The sequence below is a fragment of the Eleutherodactylus coqui genome, chromosome 2 (assembly GCF_035609145.1).
Source record: "Eleutherodactylus coqui strain aEleCoq1 chromosome 2, aEleCoq1.hap1, whole genome shotgun sequence".
Taxonomy (NCBI): domain Eukaryota; kingdom Metazoa; phylum Chordata; class Amphibia; order Anura; family Eleutherodactylidae; genus Eleutherodactylus; species Eleutherodactylus coqui.
The window spans coordinates 189,960,107-189,983,987 of record NC_089838.1 but is presented as its reverse complement, the minus strand read 5'-3'; the positions used below and the strand labels follow the sequence as shown (position 1 = coordinate 189,983,987).

Sequence of the window (23,881 nt, the reverse complement as noted above, 5' to 3'; positions counted from 1 at the left end):
TTGACGTTGTCTCAATAATAGTTGATTCTTTTTGTTTTGTAGGAATTTTATAAGAAGGTCTCTACACCTCTTCTCAAGGACATTGATTTTCAGTATCCATTAAATGGAATCTCTGATGTGACAAATAGGCATTTCCACCACTATTTTGGAGGGGATGAACTTGTTGTAGCTGGTAAAGTTGATCCTGAAAAGAAAACGCCAATGGAAAGCTTCATCACTGCAACATCTGCTGTAAGTCTTCCAAGAACTTTACATGATTTCCTAAAGAATACAGATTGATACATTGACAATAATGTGTCTGATACAGAAATATATGTGCACTAGAGTGTATCTTGTCCATAAATGATCCTTTTTAGGCTGCTGTTTCTGTGTATATATCTGTAGACATATTTCATAAGAACCATAAGTAGAATTACTTTGTATTGGATTGTGTAGATGACTACTATTGTCAATACAATTGAAAAAGGTACGGCGACCCATCCTGGACACACATTTGAAAAACGACAAATGTTTGGTATACATCTAAATAGAATACAAAATAAATCTTGTTATTTGTATTGCACCAACTTATTCCAAAGCGCTTTCAAGTAATTATTTTATTTATTACCCCCCCCCCACCAAGCTGGGTACTCATTTTACCGACCTTGGAAGGATGGAAGGCTGAGTCGACCTTCAGGTCATGAGCGAGAGCTTAGAACTGCATTCCTGCTGCCTTAGCATTCTGCGCCACACGAGAGTCTATAATATACATCTGGTCCATAGAAGTCTATGGAGACATCTAGCATAAAGTAGAGGTTGGGAGATTAAATCATGTATACAAATCAGCCTGCATTTATTAGCCTGTATGTATTATTGCATGTTGTATTCATGACTTCCTATAGTGTTTTTAGCATGAACAATGAAGAAATCCAATGAAAATTCTTATTATCGTAACGTTTTGAAATATTTTTCTATTCAGGATGAGGTTGGCCTCCTAATAGAAACAATTGCAGAAGTTGAAGCGCTGAATGAATTCTTTGCCCAGAGCAAGCACGCATTTCCTGATTTCGCCAAGCAATACTGGGCCCAGCTGACCATTAACCAGTTACTCGCTGAGAGGTAAGGGCAATCTAAATATCCCTTTCTTTATTAATGGATCATTTTCCTTTCATTATAATCCAGTCATTATAGAGATGGAAAAGCATATAACAGTGCTCAAGCCAAAATACAATCGCCAGTTCACACTTCCCATTAATTTGTAGCTACAAAGTACAATACAAAGTGAGTGGGATTACAACACACCCCATTCACTTACAGCTAAAAAAAAAAATCCTCAGTGCATTCTACACATCATGCCCTTTCTCTTATGAAAATAGCATGGATTTTCTCAGCAGATTTCATTCATTGCTCTGCAAAGCATGAAACCATGCCTAGTTCCACACCAGCATCGGGATGAAATCTGCCTATAACATATGCAGACTTTGTCATAGATGCAAATTTGCAGGTTGGTTAAACAGCGTATTATGGATGCCATATGTGTATTCAGCATGGGGCTACAGGCCTTGAAAACAGGTTTTTTTTTCATTGTTGTAATGGGTCTAAATTGAAAAAAAGAGTTCCCAAATACTAGAGTGCAGAACAATCCTGTGTAGTCTGATCCTGCAATTTCTAATCTGTTGAATGTATATACTACTCGTAAACAAGTAGTCGATGCATAGAAGGGTGTTTGACTGCAGGATCAGAGTTCACAGAGTGTTTGTAGTCTGTCACCATGGAGATGCATAACTGTGTATTGGAACTGTACACCCAAAATGGTAGGACGTTTTTAGATTTATTATAAAGTTACCTAGTTTTTCAGTTAGGATGCATTTGGATAATTAAAAATGATGGTTGTGAAGGTCAATATGGTGTTTGCGTAATACTGGTACTAAATGTGGCTGCATTACACAAGACTAAAATTTGCCTTCGGCCTCGTTCACATGGGAATTAAAACAGTCAGATCTTTGTTTGCTTTTTTTCAATATGGATTTGACAGTTCAATCTGCAACAGAACTCCAAAGATCAGCCTCGGAGTTCTACTGCACATCTTCATGCAGATCCACACGTGCTGCTAATGACGCAAATCCACATACGGCTACCAGATGCAAAAGTCTCGAGGCAACTGCACTAGGATTTGCATTGTCAATTCTTTTGTTCCACAAAGCCGATTTCATAATCTGCATTTGGAAAAATCTGCAATGTGTGAACTATGGCGCGAATTTCAAAAGAATGCTACAATGGTGTGGCTTTCACTGCAAATTTTTGCATGAAATCAATGCCAAAATCATGGCAAAATTTTAGAAGGCATTACCCTTTAAGATGCACTTACAAGAGGTTTTAGTGTCAGCACCGACATAGGCCTGACATTACATAACATGTAATGGATGAGAAATAAGGAATTAAACAATCAGAAAAAAATTGTCAGTTCTGCAACTAGGGGAGAAATTTACTAAGCCAGGAATTTCCGACATTGGGCTTAGTGTAATTTTCTCCAGCGCATGGGATGCTTAATACATGAAGAGGCATACCCCCTGTTCTTATACAAGAACAGGGGTATTCCTCTTCATGTATTAAGCATAGTATGTGCTGGGCAGGGGCGTAACTATAGAGGTTGCACCCGGGCCCAGGAGCCTTAGGGGGACCATAAGGCCCCTCTTCTCCATATAGGGAGCCCAGTACTATGAATAAAGCATTATAGTTGAGGGCCCTGTTACAGGTTTTGCATTGGGGCCCAGGAGCTTCAAGTTACGCCTCTGGTGCTGGGGATAATTATACTATGCCCGACCAGGCGTACATTTCTGGTATAATTTACACTAGTTTCTGGCATAAATTATACATAAATTTATTGGTCTGGGAGCCACACACCCTCCTGCAAAGCCCCACCCACTTTCCCTGAAAGTTAAGATGCCAATGCAGAAGGCTGAAAAGGTGCAAAGTTTTTCCACAAACAGACTCTTCATCAAATTTTGCTTCTTTTCCACTCCAGAAAATCGGCATAAAGCCTTTATAAATGTCCCCCTATGTGTAATAAGATAATTTTACCAATGGTGATTTCTTATACAGGAACTTGGCTACCACAGCTGAAGCGAAACGCGGCCTAACAAAGAAAATTTTGCAGTTGTCCATCGACCACCATGTTGTGACCCCTTTTACATCCATGCTGATAGAGAGTGAAGATGGAAAGGAGAAAATGTTGGCAGACTCTCCAAATTCACAGAAAGGACCTTGCTGTCAAAGTCAGTACAATGACTTTACTTGAAGTTACTTTACAACAGGATTACATTAGTTACATAGTAATAATAATAATAATAATAATCTTTATTTGTATAGCGCCAACTTATTCCGCAGCGCTTTCAGGCATGGATAAATGCAAAACAATACAACAATTACAATATAAGGTACATTGGGTTAGACACAAATGGGTTGAGGGTGGTACAGGAGGTGCAGGGGGTGGGGAACACAGGCAATAGGAAATATTATGTACAGATCATTTATCAGAAGGCAAACAGGGTGGAGCACCATAGTGAGGGGCAGGGGACTAGGTCAGGAGATTTGGTATGCTTCCCTGAAGAGGTGCGTTTTTAAGGCACGTCTGAAATTTCGTGCATCGGGAATTGTCCGGATGCCTTGGGGTAGAGCATTCCAGAGGATGGGTGCTGCTCTAGTGAAGTCCTGTAGGCGAGCATGAGAGGTTCGTATTACAGGGGTGTTTAGTCTGAGGGTGTTAGCCGATCGGAGTGAGCGCGCTGGGTGGTATACTGACAGTAGGGAGGCGATGTATGGTGGTGCAGCGCCATGCAGAGCTTTGTGAGTGAGGTAGAGGAGTTTAAATTTAGTTCTGCAGTGGATGGGCAGCCAATGCAGCGACTGGCATAATGCAGAGGCGTCTGAATAACGACTGGATAGAAAAATGAGTCTAGCTGCTGCATTTAGTATGGATTGGAGTGGAGCGAGTCTAGTGCGGGGAAGGCCAATGAGTAGCGAGTTGCAGTAGTCAAGCCAGGAGTGGATGAGCGCAACCACGAGCGTCTTTAGCGTGTCCGTGGTTAGGAACGGACGTATTTTAGCAATATTTCTGAGGTGCATGTGGCATGTTTGGGCCAGAGATTGGATATGGGGGGCAAAGGAGAGGTCAGAGTCCAGTGTGACGCCAAGGCATCGGGCATGCCGTCGGGGGGTTATGATGGTGCCAGACACTGGAATGGAGATGTTGAGGGGAGGTCGGTTAGAAGGTGGAAAGACAAGGAGGTCAGTTTTAGAGAGGTTTAGTTTGAGATAAAGGGAGGACATAGTGTTAGAGACAGCAGACAAACAGTCGGTGATATTTTGGAGGAATGGTCCAGAGATTTCACGAGAGGAGGTGTATAGTTGGGTGTCGTCAGCATAGAGATGGTATTGGAGGCCAAATCTGTGGATGGTTTGTCCAATTGGGGCAGTATAGATAGAGAAAAGAAGGGGACCAAGGACCGAGCCCTGGGGTACCCCGACAGCGAGAGGAAGTGGAGCAGAGATAGAACCAGCAAAGGAAACACTGAAAGAGCGGTCAGAGAGGTAGGAGGAGAACCAGGAGAGAGCAGTATCCTTTAGACCAATAGAGTGGAGCATAGTGAGAAGGAGATTATGGTCGACCGTGTCAAATGCAGCAGACAGGTCAAGGAGGATTAGTAGAGAGTAATATCCTCTCGACTTTGCAGTCATCAGGTCATTTGTTACTTTTGTAAGGGCAGTTTCGGTCGAGTGTAGAGAGCGGAAACCAGACTGGAGGGGGTCGAGGAGTGAGTTGTCAGAGAGAAAGCGAGTAAGCCGGGAGTAGACCAGGCGTTCCAGTAATTTGGAGATAAAGGGGAGGTTTGAGACGGGTCGGTAGTTAGCAGCATTAGTCGGGTCCAGGGTTGGTTTTTTAAGCAGAGGGGATATAATGGAGTGTTTGAATGAGGAGGGAAAAGTGCCAGAGGTTAGGGAGAGGTTGCAGATTGTGGTAAGGTGAGTAATGAGAGCTGGGGAAAGGGAGCGGAGGAGGTGAGAGGGGAGAGGGTCGCTGGCGCAGGTGGTAGGGCGGGCAGTGGAAAGGAGCCTGGAGACTTCTTCCTCTGTCGTTGGTTCTAACGTAGATAGTGAGTAGGTGCTGGGTGCAGTGCTGATGAAGCTGGGATCAGGGCTAACCACGCAGCTTTCAGAGATTTCTTTTCGAATGTGGTCAATTTTTTCTTTGAAATAGGCAGCTAGCTCTCCAGCAGTCAGGTCTGTCGCAGGGGCCTGTTCCTTGGGGCTGAGGAGGGAGTGAAAGGTCTCAAAGAGTTGTTTGGGGTTGTGGGATAGTGAGGAGACAAGGGAGGTGAAATAAACTTGTTTGGCATGGTGAAGGGCTAGGTTATACATTTTAAGCATGAATTTGAAGTGGAGGAAGTCTGCTGGCAGCTTTGACTTTCTCCACAGCCGCTCGGCGCACCTAGAGCACCGCCGGATGAAGCGTGTTTGGGACGTGAGCCAGGGTTGCCGTGGTCTGCGTTTGACAGCTCGCGTCACGGGCGGTGCCACTTCATCCAAGGCACGGCTGAGGGTGGTGTGGTAGTATTCGGCTGCCAGGTTAGGGCAGGGGAGGCGAGAGATGGGCGATAGGGAGGACTGAATAGCTTCGGCAAACTGTTTAGTGCGGACAGACTGGAGGTTCCTAGAGGTGCGATAGATAGGAGGGTCAGGAGAGATGCTAGGGTGCCTGATGGAGAAAGAGAGAAGGTTGTGATCCGAGAGTGGAAGTGGGGAGTTAGTAAAGTGAGAAGCAGAGCAGAGACGGAGGAAAACTAAATCGAGAGTGTTACCATCACAGTAACACACCATGTTAGGCTGAATGAAGACAATGTCCAGCTAGTTCAGCCTGTTTCAACATCCCCCCACCCCTTGTTGTTGGTCCAGAGGAAGGCAAAAAAAAAAATCCCAACCCAAAAAATTCCTTCCTGACTCCATAATGGAAATTAAAACAGTCAGATCTTCTCTTGCTTTTTTTTCAATATGGATTTGACATTTCAATCTGCAACAGATCTCCAAAGATCAGCCTCTAAGTTCTACTGCACATCTTCATGCAGATCCGCACATGGATTTAACTGCTGCTAATGACCCAAATCCACATACAGCTACCAGATGCAAAATGATAGACTTTCAGCCTATTTGTAACTGGTTGAAAGTGAAAACGAAACACTTTGATATATAATTGTGACTAAAACAACTGTATCATGTATATTTCTCAGTTTTGAATCTTAACTAATGGAGTATTTCCATTATACACCTTTATGGCATATCCCCCACCCATATCCCACATTGTGATGTGGCCTCTGATCGCTGCATCCAAGTGGAGGAGGAATGTAGAGGTGGCTGCGTACATGAGCAACTCTATCCATTCATTTAGATGGGATGATGGGATTTTGCAATTTCTTTTTTTGGGGGGGGGGGGGTGCTTGTTTTAGCAAAGTTCATGGTACAGTAAAAATGTCGCCATTTTTGACTACCATAGCTTTTTTATTTTTATGCTAGTCGGCTAGTGTGGCAGCTTGTTTTATGTGGGGCAACCTGTACTTTTTATTGGTAGTGTTTTGGGGGTATTTTTCAACATTTTGATAGCCTTTTAGTCAATTTTTTTCTTAAGGATGAGTTGAGCAAAAAAATGCAAATCTGGAATTTTCTGAATGCATTTACTGTACAGAATTAATACTGTATTATTTGAATAGATTGAACTTTTACAGATGCAAAGTAACCAATTTTTTTTATTTTTTGCTGCAATGACTGGGAAAAGGAAGAGGTTTCAACTTGTAAATTTACTATTAATTAAAAACTTTATCAATCTAGTTTTTGCTTTTTTAATCCCCAACTAGCTATTATCTGATCACTTGTACAATATGCTGCAATATTTGAGTATTGCAGCCTATCTTATATCCACAGGCATCTTATCGCTCCTTGCCACAGGCAGGGCTTAATAGTAGAAAATACATGGCAGGCCTGGGGTGGCTTCACAAGACTCCAGGCTGCCAAGGCAATGAAATGGCACCTGGTGATATTATAAGGACAGGCTATTCAGATGAGAGATCTCTCTGTCAGGCCATTTAAATGCCATTGTCAGTATTGCTATCTCCGATCCCAACAGCACGATGTATATAGGAAGGAACAAACATGTAGACCAGGGGTGTCAAACTCATTTTCACCGGGGTCCACATCAGGCTTATGGTGACCTTCAAAGGGCCGATTGTAAGGCCGCCTACAGACGGCCGGGTCGGATCCCGCTGCGAGAATTCTCGCAGCCCCTGCAGGGACCAGCGCGGCACTCACCTGCTCCCGCGGCTCCGGCTCTGTGATGTGCCAGCTGCCGGTGCATGCGCAGAGCGGAGCCAGCGGCCAGGGAGTGACATTTCTGTGGGGGGCTCTGCAAGCCCCGCACAAAAATAGAGCATGCCGCGATTTGTTTTCCGCGCGATATTTCGCATGGACAAATCACGTCAGTCTGCATAGGATTGCGTTTTCTAAGGCAATCCTATGGCAGCTTCCACGGGCGGAAATTCTGCAGGAAATCCCACCGCGGAATTTCCTCCCGTGTGCAGGGGACCTAAGACAGTACAGTAAGGGCCTGTTCACACAAGCGTATTTGTGTACATAATATGCAGTGAATAGAAGCCATTGATTTTAATGAGTTCCTTCACATGATGTATATTTTCACACAGCATGACCTATTTTGTTGCGTACCATGCACCCCAATAGGCCATTGAAGTGAATAAGCCGCGCAAATACGTGGTGAGTGCGCAGGAAACCTAAGTATTCACTGCATATTTGCACACCATTTCAGTGGGCCAATATGCGCTTTTTTGCGTGCCCAAATATACAGGCATAAGCGATTTTCGATTACGCAAATACGCAGCGTATTTGTGGGACCGAAATACAATTACACCCGTGTGAACGAGCCCTAATAGTGAACCTGATAGTGGCCCCAGTTTAAATAACGACCCCTAGAGTGGCCCAATTAGTAATATTAACCCCCTTAGTAGTAATACCCCCATAGCAACATGAACCCCCCCCTAAGTAACAATATTAACCCCCCTCAGTAATAATAAGCCCCCCTCAGTAATAAACCTCCCCTCAGTAATAAGCCCCCCTTTAGTAATAACAAGCCCCCCTCAGTAATAATAAGCCCCCCCCCTCAACCCATATACTTACCTCCTCCTTGCTGTCAGCACTGCTCCCCCTCTGCTCGCGCTGAGCCCGGATGCACACTGACATCAGTATGTAGCCAGGAACGCTTCCTCCCCGAGCCCTCTCCTGCGGAACTGATGAGCAGGGGACTCAGGGGAGGAGGATCCCGGCTGCACACTGATGTCAGTGTGTGCCGGGATCAACGGTAACAGCGCGATTACCAGCGGGGAGCTGCGGCACCCCAGCTGGTAATCGCTGCAGTGGTGAGCGGCGTCGGCACGCCGCAGGCCACATAACATGGAGCAGCAGGCCGGATACGGCCCAGGGGCCTTGTGTTTGACACATGTAATGTAGACAAAAGAGCATACTGCACGCTAACTACAACATTACACTTACACCTAGGGAAAGAGAAAGGGATGGCTGTAATATGGGTTGTTGCTCCTCTGGCATTGTAAGTGCATTGTCATGCTAAAATACAATAATGCCAAGCAGGCTACACTATTGAGATACAAATAGATGATGGAAATTATAATATAGAGAGATAAGAGTGTCAGTGTTTTTCTTTCAAATAATGAATTAAAACATGTTCAATAAAGAAAAACAAAAAATTATTGAGTACACTAAATGGTAATGTTTTATCACTTTCCTCCCATCAGCACTGGCTGTATCTACGAAAGGTACACCTCCACCTCCCCACCCAACAAAGGGAACAAACGATGAGCAGTGCGACATTACATCAGTTACTACTCCTACCGAAGAGGAGGTAAAAGGCTCTGGAATTGTGTCAATTATTCCTAAGGCCGCACAAGCCTCACGCTGCAAAAACACTCAAAATGGATCTCCAAACTGTGGTATGTATGCCTTACCTACATGCATACATGTATTATTATATTGGAAATTGTAGCCTTTGTAGTGAATTCCATCATATTTTAATCCACATCCGATATGGAATGATCACACCTAAAAAAAAGAAAAATGTGTCACAAGTATTTAAAGGCTATGGACACATTCACTAATCTTTTCTTTTAATTCATGTATTTTTGCATAAAAATAATTTTTGTAATTGCAAGCTTTTAAAAATGTTTAACCATTTATTTTCTGCACTTGTAGTGCATTCCAATTCATTGCAAATGCAAGGACTAAGATTCTTGCAAAATCAGTTTATTGGTGGACATTGAACCTAATGACAGGATGGGGGAAATATGCTGCATGCAGTTTACAGCAGGGATGAGATGTGTTACATGTAGTTTACAACAGGGAGATGTGTTACATGTAGTTTACAGCAGGGAAGAAATGTGTTATATGTAGTTTACAGCAGGGAGGAGATGTGTTACATGCATATTACAGTGGGGAGGGGATGTGTTACATGTAGTTTACAGCAGGGAGGAGATGTGTTATATGTAGTTTACAACAGGGAGGAGAGATATTACATGTAGTTTACAGCGGGGAGGAGATTTGTTACATGTAGTTTACAGCAGGGAGGAGATGTGTTACATGCAGTTTACAGCAGGAGGAGAGGTGTTACATGCAGTTTTCATCGGGGATGAGAGGTGTTACATGTAGTTTACAGCAGGAGGAGAGGTGTTACATGTAGTTTACAACAGGTAGGAGATGTGTTACATGTAGTTTACAGCTGGGAGGAGAGGTGTTACATGTAGCCTACAGCAGGGAAGATGTGGAAGGTGATGTGGGAAACATTATCTAATTAGTGGTGACTTAATTAGGGTCCTTTTTCATGGGATGACTGTCACTCACTTCAGTACCTGAGAGATGTCCAAGCAATAAATGCCACAGTGCTAGAAAGCAGCGCTTCACTGTGATGGATGAGCGCCAGCTCCCATCATAGGCTTTATTCCCACGAGCGCATATACGCTTTTTTTGCCCGGGCGAATATACGGTATCTATGTGAAGCATTGGTTTTACAATGCAGCTGTTCACACGGGTGAATATACGGTGCGTAAGTACGCTGGCAGCATGAAAAATAGAACATGTACGCGGCTGACGCAAATACACTCAGCCAAAACATAGTTCTGAAACTATGGGGTTTTTTTTGCCTTCCTCTGGATCAATATTGGGGTTATTAGGCTGAACTGGATGGGCATACGTCTTTTTTCGGCCTCAGGGTATTCACGCCGGCCGATATACGGCGTCTCTCTCTGCAGGGGGAGAAGGCTGGAAGAGGCGGGAGCAGTGATCTGAGCTCCCGCCCCCTCTCTGCCTACTCTCCACCCCCTCTGCACTATTTGCAATGAGAGGAAGTGGGATGGGGGCAGGGCTAAGTTTCAGGAATTAGCTCCGCCCCTGCCCCACCTCTCCTCATTGAAAATAGTGCAGGGGGGTGGAGAGGGGGCAGGAGCTCAGAGCACTGCTCCCGACTCTTCCAGCCTCCTCCCCCTGCAGAGAGAGATGCCGTATATCGGCCGGCATGAATACCCGGCCGATATACGGTCGTCTGAATGCACCCTCATGATGATACTTTGTAATTACTGTAGAAAGAAAATCATGATTAATTAAAATAATAATTATTATTATTATTCCCCACATCTCCATTGCCTTGCTGTAAACTGCAGGTAACACATCTCCTCCCACTGTGCCCAGTGCACTGTATAAGTAATGCACTGTATAAATGAGTAAAGCAAAAGGTATAAATTACATGTGTAACACATCAGCCCCCTCTAGTCATTAGGTTCAGAGTCCAGCAGTCAGCTTTCAATATTTTAAAATACACTCCAAGTGCAGAAAATAGATACATTTGTTTTAGTAACATTGAATTACAAAAATGATCTTTGTACAGAAATACATGGATAAGGAGATTGTCTCGTGAAGACAGCCGCTGTCCATATACACTATTGTTATGGACCAGAAAAGAGAAGCGCTGAGAGGAGGCATCTTATACTACTTTTGTTCTATAAGGATTATGTGGTCTACAATGTCAATGACTTTACTCCTTACAGAAGAGTGTATTGTATGTCAGTAACCTGCTCAGTTTAATATTTTACCATTACTTCTGTCTTATGGCAGTGCAATGCTGTTAATTTTAGTCTGGAACTAAAGAGAATTAGACTAAATGTTTTTTATGCTGTGCAACATGTACCTTTAGTTTTGCAATACAATACTTCACAGCATTAGGTACAATCTATCGTTAATGCTTTTGTATTTGCAGTTGATAATGATCCACATTTCATCATAAACTTGCCAAAGAGTCAAACAGATGTCTGCTTCAACATTGATGCACAGGCTGGAAGTATCCTGAACATGTTGTCAGATCCTGAACTAGGTAAGGGGATTGTAGACTAGCAATAAGATCCCTCAGCTTTACCCCATTCCTCTTAGGGCTTATTCACATGGGCATCAGCGTTTTTACGTTTGCCTGACGGCGATGTAAAAAACGTGTGAGCGGGCGCACAAATCTAACTTATGTGGGCCTGTTCAGACAGCCCTGGCCCGGTACATATACGCCGAGCCAGCAATGCCGTTGGGTGGGAGAGACAGTTTAGCTCTGCCAGCAATGGGAGGGGATGGGAGCTTAGCAACTAGTTCCGGCCCATCCCGCTCCTCCCATAGCAAACAGCCGGAAAGCGGTGGAGAGCAGGAGGGAAGGGGTGGGAGTTTAGTAGTTACGCTGCTAAATTCCCTCCCACCTCCCTTCTCCGGCAGCTACCATAGGCTCCTATAGGAGTCTATGCAGCTGCCGCTGGCATAAAAGCACCCGGCCAAAATGCACTATCTTGGCCGTCCAGGCGCTTTTACGTCGCGGAAATATGCCCATGTGCACTGATGCATTGTAAACCAATGCATCAGAGGGGCGGTGTATATCAGCCGGGCGTGAAAACGCGGCCAATACATGCTCTTGTGAATCCAACCTCAGTGTAATTGTGTGTTGGTAAATGCTTTTGTATGAAAAAAAAGTTATAGAGAGGACACTATTATTGACTAACCAGGAAAATATTTGCAACAGAAGCCCCTCCATGAGGCTGGATTACAAATGAATGACTAATAAAAGGAGCCTAATGAAGCCTTGGTGCTCACGAAGCCTGCAAGCATCAGTTTCCCTTTTAGGCAATAAAGTTATCACATCTAGATTTTATTTATATATATATATATATATATATATATATATACAGAAAGTCATCAATATAATGGTGCATGGTTGAGCAATGCTTATTTATCCACTCATAACTTTACTATGCAGGTTGAATATAACACAATTAAAATACACAAATGTGACGATGGATCTTTTCAGTGAATAATTGTTACTTAAAGCGGGTTGTGCTGAGATACAAAGGCGATCCCCTAGTGGTGACATATGTGTCTGCAGGCACTTTGAGACTCTCACTGTTTAGAAAGTTACACTCTATCCTGTGGCTAGGGGATAACTTTCCATCTTAGCACAACCCCCTTTAAGTATGAGCAGCAACCAACTGAAAAGATCAAACTTAAGCCCCATTTACACCCGCCGATGATCTGTAAAAAAAAGGCTAATCAGCTATCGTTTTAGCGATAATTGGTGCGTGCAAATGTGCGCCCATCGTGCGCTTTTCGGGCACTGCTAGCTGATCCTTCAATTCAGTCCAACCTAAAAATTGTCCTTCACTGTTATCAGAAGTTCTCTACAGGGAGTGCTGATAGCATTGTTTCACCATGGAGAACAAAGGATCTGAGCACAGAGAATAGCTCTCGGGCTATTAACTGCTTTAAGTGAAGGCTTCATTTGCATACTTAATTGGTACTTAAAGGGGTTCTGTCAGAAAAAAACATACTCACCTGTGCCCTTGGGTCCAATCACCAGGAGGCTGCTGCTCTTCTTCTTTCTCTCCGGCAGCTGTCCGAATGCAGGGCAGAAGCTGGCAAAGTGCGAGCTTCCGACCATGCTGGGTGGCAGTACTTGCCGCCCGGGTCAGTAGTCGGCGCATCACAAGTGACGTGTCGCCAACTGATTGGCCTGGCCGCATCTAACTTCTGCCGTCCTCGGAGAGTCAAGGGCGAGTGCGCATGCGTCCCCTTTCCTGGCACGCATGTGCACTCGCATCAACTCGCAGGAGCCGCTGGAGCTGACCCTGTACATGGCAGGTTAACAGCGGAGGGAGAACAACAATGGGATTAGGTGAGTTATTCTTTTTCTTCACTCTTTTCTTTTTACAGGTTTAACTCTACAGGGATGCAGGGCAGGATGCAGATGGGTATACATTTTTTTATTTTACAGACAGAACCCCTTTAAGTAGCTGAGTAGCTACTTAATACTTTATGTAAAATGATCGCTCAAAGCTGTCATTCAAACTGTCATTTGAGCGATCATCTGCTGGTGTAAATGGGCCTTTACAAGATATCACTGAAAAAGGCCATACTTAAAGTGGTTTTACACAGGCAGAAAATCTGCCCTGCTAATGAGAACTGATTGACAATCAGCATGTCCGCACTTGCTCCTTTTGTCTATACAGGCAGATTACCTGCAGTGTGGGGATGAATGGTTGTTCTTATCACTCGTGCCATTACAGCCATCATTGGTCACTTCCAATTATTTTCTTAAAGAGTTGTCCAGGTGTGGAACAATTTTTTAAACATGAGTACAATGTATAATAATAATTAAAATAATAAAATTAGTTGTTCTCACCCATTTGTTCCCCACCAATCCCACATTGCAGGTTCGGTGGTCCTCCCAGTCTTTGTTTTCTAAAGGCCTACCACCTGTCCGCTGCAGCCTCTGATTGGCGTAATTCTCCTGGCATCATGGCTCCCAGTAGCTGAGCTGTAATGTCTGGAGAATAGCATGCATCCACTGCGGACTTTGATTGGCTGAGGCTGTCAAGTGGTAGCCATTTGTAAACAAAGTCCAGGAGGACCACGGGAGCTGCAGTTTTGGATCACTGGGGAACAAACAGGTGAGTAAGGCTGCTTTTATTGTTTTATCACACTTGCACGCATGTTTAAATAAATCATTCCACACCTGAACAGCCCCTTTAATTACCATAGCAACATTCTGCATTCAAAAGCCCCGGTATAAGACCAAGGCTAAATTACTCCCTATGCGTCATATTTCTGGAACACTCTCAATGTAAAATAGTGAGAGTGGAAGGATGGGATGAAATGACTGATGGAAGTTACACCTGAGTTTTTGAGTTTTAACTGCAGTAAAGGATTATATTTCAACAGTAACAATAGTAGAAAAGTACTCAGAAAATGTCATACTGGAATTCACAGTGACTAGATTTGTTTTCTTTTACTATAGGTATTACAATTAATGGGAAAATTGTAACAGCGAAGAAAGCCAAAGACGGCAAGCTAAATACCTACTTTGGTACATTTGGCTTGTATTTCCAACAGCTGGCAATAAAGATTGAAATAAGCACTGAGAAAATTACATTGAAAGATTCATCTTACACTCGAGTAATGAAGTGGTCAGAGTCCAGCTCTTTGACATATAATGGGTGGGTGCAATCATTCCATGTGGACTGAAAACTCCAAATAATTCCTTTTGTGTTCTTGTAGCGCTGCCAGTGGTTAGGTTTTACAGAATCACTGCACAATAAAACGTCTACAAGCACACAACAGGTACATAGTGCAATCATACAGATCGCTCTTTAGAAAAATAAAAAAGGCTGTCGTTCCTAAATCCTGCAGGATGCCCAGACGAGGAGTAAGTTGAAAAGTAAAAATCCATAACAGATTTCACCGTAAATTGTCAGAGACATCACGTGTACTCCCTGTACTCCATCCCATGTATTACATTTGTGCTGCAGGTTTCACTCAGCTCACCAAAGCCCCGTTTAGACATAACGATTATCGCTTAAAATTCGCTCATAAGCCGTCTTTTAAGCAATAATCTTTGTGTTTAAATCTGCCCATCTTTCAGTTTTCTGCCGAAGGATGGTTTTCAGTTCTGCTTGGACAGCTTATCAGCTGATAAGCAGAACCGCATGCTGTGCTCTGCCAGCGGAGATCTGATAACTGCTGCTAACATTGTTACAGCTGTTCTCAATTCTCACCCTTGCAGGCAGAACAGCTGATTAGCGTGACCGCACACTGTGTCTGCTGTCCATGGTGCTGAATTCTCCAAGGGGAGCCTGTGGAAAACGATCGCTGAACTTTCAATCTTTTGAAAGATATCTGTGTGTGTAAATGGACCTTAACAGGTTAATCCATAGTGAAAAACATTAGCATAAATTGACATGCTGAAGTTTTAAATCCATCCCACGGGAGAATTTCCATGCACTTTCCACATGGATATTTTCCACATCACGTGGATGAGATATTTTAAAATACAGTTTACTGCTTCTATATGATGCTGTGGATTTTCTACTTACAAATCTAGATGGAAAACGTACGGCATATCTGCTACATGTGAAGATACCCTAAGAGAAAGCACTTTCTTTCCCATGGAGATCTACAAGGTCCAACTATCCTTTAGATAATGGGAAAGGAGCTCAAAAGAGTTGCAGGGCCCAGATAAAAAGACATGAAGCACAAATACAACATGGAAAAATAATTTCAAACAGCATTTCACCACTTCGAATTGACAAAATTCCTAAGTGAAGACATTGCATCATAAAAAATAAGTGAAGGCAACAATTGGAATCTGCTGTGGTATTCCAGCTCCTGCTCAATCAATACTCCAGAGATACAACAGTAGCATGGCCTTCATAAAACACTGATTTTTATGTGACTCAAATGCCATTTTCATTAGTTCATGGTACCCCCCTCCGAAATTTGGAAACGTAAAATTAAAATAAAATAGACAGAAATCTTGATGCTTTGAGATGTCTGTGTTTATTGAACGAATAAAGAACGAACAAAAACATCTCTTGGAAATAACTTCAAATTATAGACTCCTCAAAGCTTCTGCCCAGCCTTGCATACTCTTTCTGACGTGGTGGATCAACTTCTAGGTTTTTTGGTCAAGATATATTTCCATTCTTGGTGGAAATCCTCCCAGAGATGTTTCTGACTAGTAATTTGCTGTTTGAAACGTGGTGTTTCTAAAGGATATTGTATCTAATAGTCAATATTTGCCACCTGGCTTTAGTATTTAATGCCATATAATGTATATTGCAAATATGTTTCCATCAAAAGAACAGAACAGATAAACTGTACTTATTACTTCTTACTTCTAACTAGTTTGGTCATTTGTTGAATATTATGGATGACCATCATTTCTTGTTTTCCACTCATAATGGCTTTCTTGGTTTACAGGCTTGCTGTATCAGTGAAGAAGGAAAGCAATATCACAATCACTTTGGATAATAATTTGTCATTCCTAATTATTCTGCATCGTGTTTGGAAGAATCACCCTATCAATGTAGACTTCCTTGGGTTATACTTTCCTTCTAGTGACACATTCTCTGATACAACACATGGGCTGATAGGTAAATTATCATGGCATAAGTGTTAACCAACTGGTAAAGCATGTTTTGTCTCTGATGAGCATTAATGAAGTTAAAACAATATGTGATGAGAAATGGGTTTAGACAGTTAGAAGTAGGTTACAGGTAGGTAAAGTGGACTCCCATATAAAGTAGGCCAACAAGAAGTAACGTGGCATTATGTCATCTGAAATGGTCTTTGCCATCTCAGTTTCTCTTTTTGGTTTCCATGCAGACTGCATATATCATTACCTGTAATCTACCAACATTCTATGACAGAAATCTATTTATGGGTAGACAATACATATTAAGGACTCTTTCACATGAGCGTTGTTTTGACTCTGAGTAGGTGCATAAAAAAATTTTTTTTTTTTTAAATCGCATCTAAAAGAACCCATGGCTTCATATGGGTCCTTTCAGATGAACGATTTTTTGATGTTCCGAAAAAAAACTGTGTGTCAAAAGATAGGACAATAGGCATGTTTTTTTTACACCAAGATTTCTCTTTGTCAAAAGATAGGACATGTCCAATCGTTTGATGGTACAGTGCCAGCAGCTCCCATAGACTCCTAGGGGGAGCGGCATACTCGCTAATAGCATGTTCGTTCACCTGATTTAACACGCAGGTAGCTGTGCTGTTTTAGTGCGGCTTTAGCATGGCTATCTGAGTGTTAAAACGACACTTGTGTGAAAGAGCCCTAAATGTGTTTTTATGTCTTTATCTAGGCCAATTTATGAAGGAACCTGAAGTCAATGTCTATGATCTACGACCTGGAACTGATCCTGAGAAACCAATTGCTACAATGAATGTTAAAGGAAAACAGCTGACTGTAACAAGGTTTGTATGCAAAAAATGTATAATTAAGCCTGAAGTAAAGGCAAACACTAGCATAAATAGTATATATTATGATTCCAGACTGTAATTCTTTATAAGAAAGAACCCCATGCAAACACTATGTAACCCAGATAAATATCACTATCAGTCTATGAGAGCCCCATTCTCCTTTCCTTCTACATTGTGCTTAGAGCAGTTGTCATTTTTGTAGCCCTTTGACCATTGTATAGGGACAAAACTGTACATGGTAGACATAACATGACCTGCACAAACACAAGAAAATTGCTCTTTAATTTCCTAATCTGAGCGAGACATTTTAGGCATTAACCACTTGGTATTTAGACCTACATGGTATCACTCCACTCCAATTCTTTTAAAATAAAGCCCTGAGATCATTCGGCTGATATTAGCTGTAGTATTTTATGCCCTCGGGGCTCCTGAATGTTTCACTCCAGAGAGTACACCTTAGCTGGAATTTTGAGATGGATTATTGAAAGATCTTTCTATTGGTCACAAGACCAAATAATTCCTACAATTTTCCATGTGTGCACTTTAATTCAGTCAGACGACCGTTCTTTGAACGCATTTAGTTGCGTGAAAAAAAACGCATCCGTCAAAAATTTGTGTGACCAAAGCAGCCGTTGCATTGTAAAATTCGCACTGCTGTGCGTTGACACGATGGCAAAATTCACACATAAAGTGCGATGCCATCGCTATCCGCTGCTTCGGCTGTGACGACTGTAGCAAGGGATTCCTTGGATGTGAAACTCCTGGATGCTGTCACATCCAGGGGTTTCACATTATGGTCAATGGGGCCAGAGGGAACAGTGCCGACCTCATTAAGAACATATAGAGAAGATCACGATCCTCTTCATCTCTGAGGGGAGTCCCCTTATCACTGGACACTGTGACAGCACTGTCACAGTGTTCAGTGACAAGAGGACTCCCCGTGGGGATAAAGAATTCCCCTGCCACAGCTGTCACACAACAGCGCGATGTTCTCCCATTGCTTTCAATGGGGCCGGCGCTTCTGTAGCCCCATTGAAATCAATGGGATGATGGTAAGCCCTGCAGGGATTTTCAGAGAAGGGCTTTAAATATAAGCCCTTCTCTGAAAATCATCCTTAGCTGTAGAAAAAGAGGAAAAAAAAAAAGTTAACTCGTCTAGAATCGCTGACCGACTCTTCGCTCTGTCCCTGGCAGTGTACTTCTGGTGGCCGGGGATTGAAATTCCCCGCCTCCAGAAAGTGCTGCCACTGATTGGCTGAGTGCAGGGACCAATCACAGGCAGCGCTAAGCTGTCATTCATTCATTCAAAAAACGATCGTCTGACTGAGCCCTAAAGGCAACACTTCAGCAATTTTTTTTATATATGCCAGGCAATAAGTGATTACTTGTATTTTTTTTTTTTCAAATATCTGTTTTCATTTTTTCTGTAATTGTTCCATGTGAGCCACTTCCATTGCTCTCCTTGTGTAAACACTCAGCAGCCTGACTTCTCTGGTCTTGTGGACCAGCCTCCTGCAATAGGGAGGGGGGGTAAGACAATTAGATCAAACTTATCTGTTTACATCATGGATATGCTGTGGAATTTGGGCTGTGGATTTCACAGTGAAATACTGCAGCAATCTACAGTATGTTGTAATTGAATAGGTGTTTATATTGGAAAAAAATTATGCATTAAAAAGAGAGAGATGGCAGATATGTTGCAAAAATAGCACAATTTTCACTATGAAATTCATTCAGTGCAGCACACATTAATTATGGGGTGGATCTTCTTTACGATGTGTGCACATACTCTTAGGCCCAATGTCCATGGTCAGATTTGATTTGCGGAATCCGCATTGGAGATCTGCTAATCAATCCACCCATAGAGATACGGATTTAATTTGCGGAACCTTTGGTCCGGAAAACAAATCCTAGCATGATCTATTTTGCTGCGGATCCTGCACTGACAGCTTCCATTAAAGGTAACGAAAGCCATCAGATCCCCGGCACACCCATAGATGACACTGTGGACTTGCTGTGGATCTGCGGGAAAGCAGGAGATTTAAAAAATAAAATACTGCGCATATCCGACAGTGAGCCTTGAGGACCGTGCACAGTACAGCGAACCCGGAAGAGCAGGGATCCGCGAGGACGCTGCTGCCGAGGAATGCACGTAAGCAGGGCTTGCTGGCCGTGTGCAGTACTGGATTCCCTGCACGGAATCCGCGTGTACCATCGACATGAGTCCTAACTGTGACTGTTAGAGGACATGGCCTGAACTACCATTAAGCTAAACTTGGACACAAGAAAGTGTGCAAAAACACCAAAAAATACACAAAGATAAAGTTTATTAAATAGACAAGCTAAAAACACTTAAACATACCAGAAGCCAAAACACAAGGGGGTGTCATATAATGTCAACTTCTACCCTTCCAATGTGGTAGATAAAACATAAAACCAATAAATGGCAGAAAGGTTCACCTACAACCTAGAAAGCAGTTGGTAATATTTGAAAAGCCCCTAAACAGTAATGTGATCTATACAAATAGCTGAATCAAACATAATGCATCTATATGAGGGCATCTCCCCCAAAGTACTGGAGCTGCATGTCTACAGAGGGGCGTAGGGAAGCTCACGTATATCGCCACTTCCAGTGGCTTAGTCAGGACCGTCACTCAGTTAAATCAATCTTTGCTCTAAGTTATTTCAACATGATACTTACTGCTTTCTAGGTTGCAGGTTTATTGTTGCCTTTCTGCCATTTATTGGTTTTATGCTACTGCATGCCAACATTGTGTATTGGACTACATGAGAGGATCGGACACTCCGTTGCGTTTTGGCTTCTGGCAGGTTTTTAACTTGGCTGTTTAATAAAGTTTCCTCTCTGTGTGTATATTTTGGTTTGTTTGCACACTTTCTTTCTTGTGTCTACGTGTTTATACATCTCACATTCATCTCTATGCAATGCTGCGCGGAGAAGCAGTCAGGCTGCTGGCACGTGCCGACTTCATGGGAGCATAGCATTAGAACGGCACACCAAGCGAGTATGAAACACCTCCCTGTTCCCTCAGATCTGATCCCCACAATGTAGTTTATGAGGCTCAAAAGTGATGAATGTCTCTTTAAGATCTTAAATTAGTAATCTAAACTACATGAAAAAGGGCATCCTCAGAAGACGCACGAAGGAGGATGATCAGAATAACTTGTCCTAATCTAAGATTATTTGACTTATTTTTCCTATGCAGAGGTGTGCAGAAAGAGTACCACTACAACAGAACTGAAGGAACTAAAGTGACCTGCTGGTTCGTACACAACAGTGGAAAGGGCTTCATCGCTGGGCATTACAAAGACTACATAGTACCTCAGCTGTACAGCTTCTTAAAACGCCTCTGAAGAATCTTACGAATAAGAGATGTCAGAAATCGTGCTAATAAGTAATATGTGAAGAGTTTTCATTTATAGATACATTCTATTTTATGTGTTGAGAAACAAATATAAGTAGCAGGATATCAGTACTGAATGACAATGTTATACTCTCTGTTGTAAAAAGCATGTGATGGATGTAAAATATAGGATGTGTTATCCATCAGGTAGATGGTGGACTGTTCACTCGTTTTCTCCTGTGGCTAACAGTGGAAGCTCCATATGTCACGGCCAAGGTAAGAGACGATCAGTGGGTTTGCAAATATGTATTCAACTTGGCACTGAAGAGGAATTCAACCTACCAAGTAGCAAAATAAAATGTTAAATAATTAAAACAGTTTTGGAACTCTTCCATGTAACATAAGTGTTGTGGTATTCTTGACGCTTTTATATGCACGCAATTTCTTTAGTTGTTAAACATGCAATATAAAGATGAACTCATTAAAAGGGTTTTCCAGCTCTTAAAAATTGCTGAGGCATCCACAGGAGAGGCAAAGGAAGACCCAGCCACCAAATAACACGACGGCTGGATACTGTAAAGCTGATACTGGCATGGATATCAACCAACTGAAAGAAGTTGTAAACCGAAAAACATGAAGGGAGCTTGCCTTTAGGATCGCGAACAAGTAAAATGCTAACAACCACCACCACAGGAGAGGTCATCATTAACTAATCAACGTGGATCCGCTACCCAGGACCTCGATCGATCAGCTGCTCGCCAGGCAGCTCTTGCTGTGCTGGAAGCAAATAACTCCATACATTGTGCAGCGGCCAGGCATGGCCTTGCAGGCAGAGCTGAAATGGGAAGCGCCCGCAGGCCACCTTCACACATGCAAAAATCGTTGTAGGTATTCTACAATGGAATATCTGCAGAAATTCCACTCAAAAACAGTCACCAAATGGTGCGGTCTTGGGTGTGTTGAATTTCACTTGAATTTCAAGGGTTAAATTCGGCAGCATAAATAGACATGCTGTGGATTTAGAGCTCAGTTAAAAAAAAAAAACTAACAAAAAAAACAGATTTGTTGTGGAAAATTTTCACACACTGTGAAGGCAACTTCTGAAATATCCACCATGTGGCTTGCACTGTAAATGCTACAGAATGTCCGCAGCATTTACTGCCCATGTGGATGGGCCCAATGACCTTGGAGGTCCCTTCCAACTCTTTCATGATTCTTCAGGCATTGTATAGCTATGGGTGGTTTTACATCTGCGTTCGGGATTCCACTTTTCTGCTCCGTTCGGGGAGCAAGAAAGAGGAATCCCTGAGGCCTACCGGTTCCGTCCAGCACAGCAGTGGCCGGACCCTTTGACTATAATAGGGTCAGTCACTTTTCCTCCCAGCTGCCCGGCTTTTGGACAAAAGAAAAAGCACTGCATACAGCACTTTTTCTTCTGATACATATAGCCAGATCTGTGATGAAACCTCCGGCTGAAAGTGATATTTGTCCAACATCTGTTTGAAGACTTCCATGGAAGGAGAACTCACCACTTCCCATGGTAACCTGTTCCACTCATTGATCACCCTCACTGTCTCCTTCCTTAGAGTTTCATGCCATTGCTTCTAGTCTTTCCTTGTGCAAATGAGAATAGGGCTGATCCCTCTGCACTGTGACAGCCCTTCAGATATTTGTAGACAGCTATTAAGTCTCCTCTCAGCCTTCTTTTTTGCAAGCTAAACATTCCCAGATCCTTTAACCATTCTCCATAGGACATGATTTGCAGACCACTCACCATACCAGTAGCTCTTCTCTCAACCTGTTCCAGTTTATCGAGATATTTTTTTAAATAGAGGTGCCCAGAACTAGACACTGTATTCCAGATTAGGTCTGACTAAAGGGTAAAAAAAAAAACCTCCCCGGTTCGATCTGCCTTTTTTCTGGCAGCACTGTGAATTATGCTGGAGATACTCGCTCCTGTTTAACGACAAGGAACGAGCATCACTGGGATGAGTGTCAGAAGAGCAGAGGGGGATAATTACATCACGTGATCTAGACTATCTTAATACATCCCAGAATTGTGTTTGCCTTTTTTTGCTGCTGCATCACATTGTTCATTCATGTTCAGTCTATAATGTATTCTGTATGTGCTTTTTCAATTTTCTTGGATAAATGTAGGACTTCCCTGTTAAATGCCATTTTGCTAGTCTCCACCCACTGTTCATACTGGTCTAGATCTTTTTAAATCCTCTCTCTTCTCAAGTGTTAGCTATCCCTCTTAGGTCAGGCTCACAAGTGCATATTTGAATTGTGTATTACGCACGTGATGTACACGCTTATAATACACAGTACATCATGGCAATTCAAATACACTGATCTCTCTTAAACTAGCGTTTTTATCTACTCTGTGTAATACATAAGTTAAAAAAAACAAAACAAAAAAAACCAAAAACATTAGATTAGTCTGGCACTGTTTTAAAAACCTAAGTTTGGCCTTCTCAACGTCATTTTTTACCAATTCACCATTTGCATCCTAAAAACATCCTATAGCATTTTAACTTTTCTTTTGACTAGAGATGAGCGAACGTACTCGGATAGGCACTACTCGTCCGAGTAATGTGCCTTATCCGAGTACCGCTGTGTTCGTGCTCAAAGATTCGGGACGCGCTGCGGAGCGGGGAGCTGCAGGGGAGAGCGGGGAGGAACGGAGGGGAGATCTTTCTCTCCTTCTCTCCCGCCCGCTCTGCCCTGCTCCCCGCTGCGACTCACCTGTCAGCAGCGGAGCGCCCCGAATCTTTCAGCACGAGTACAGCGGTACTCGGATAAGGCACATTACTCGGACGAGTAGTGCCTATCCGAGTACGTTCGCTCATCTCTACTTTTGACATAACCCCCACCCCCTAAATCCTTTTTTATTGCTTTTGGCTACTCCTGCAAGCCTTAATTCATGATCAGCTTAAACTATTCTGGCTTTTGCCCTTCAGTTTGTGCAAACTGCATTATATTCATCTTTAGATATTCCCCCCAATTTCCATTTGCTGAACATATTTTTCTTCCTTTTTAGCATGAAAAAAAGGATTTAACATTTATAGTTTTTTAAAATTAGTATGTTTATGCTTAAATAAAGTATAGGAACAGGTTTCTCATTT

The 23,881-nt window shown here is 42.7% G+C and overlaps 1 protein-coding gene across 1 annotated transcript in view; it reads left to right on the top strand.

Annotated features, from left to right (window-relative positions):
• The window catches only part of ITIH2 (inter-alpha-trypsin inhibitor heavy chain 2), a 48,756-nt gene extending 27,642 nt beyond the window's left edge, over positions 1–21,114 (top strand). Inside the window, exons 13-21 of the mRNA XM_066592097.1 lie at positions 43–231; positions 959–1,098; positions 3,082–3,254; positions 8,847–9,041; positions 11,354–11,467; positions 14,417–14,615; positions 16,378–16,550; positions 17,274–17,385; positions 20,616–21,114. Of these exons, the coding sequence (XP_066448194.1) occupies positions 43–231; positions 959–1,098; positions 3,082–3,254; positions 8,847–9,041; positions 11,354–11,467; positions 14,417–14,615; positions 16,378–16,550; positions 17,274–17,385; positions 20,616–20,763 (1,443 nt within the window). The 3' untranslated portion in view covers positions 20,764–21,114. The remainder of the gene's footprint in view (positions 1–42; positions 232–958; positions 1,099–3,081; positions 3,255–8,846; positions 9,042–11,353; positions 11,468–14,416; positions 14,616–16,377; positions 16,551–17,273; positions 17,386–20,615) is intronic.
• The last annotated feature ends 2,767 nt before the right edge of the window (positions 21,115–23,881 follow it).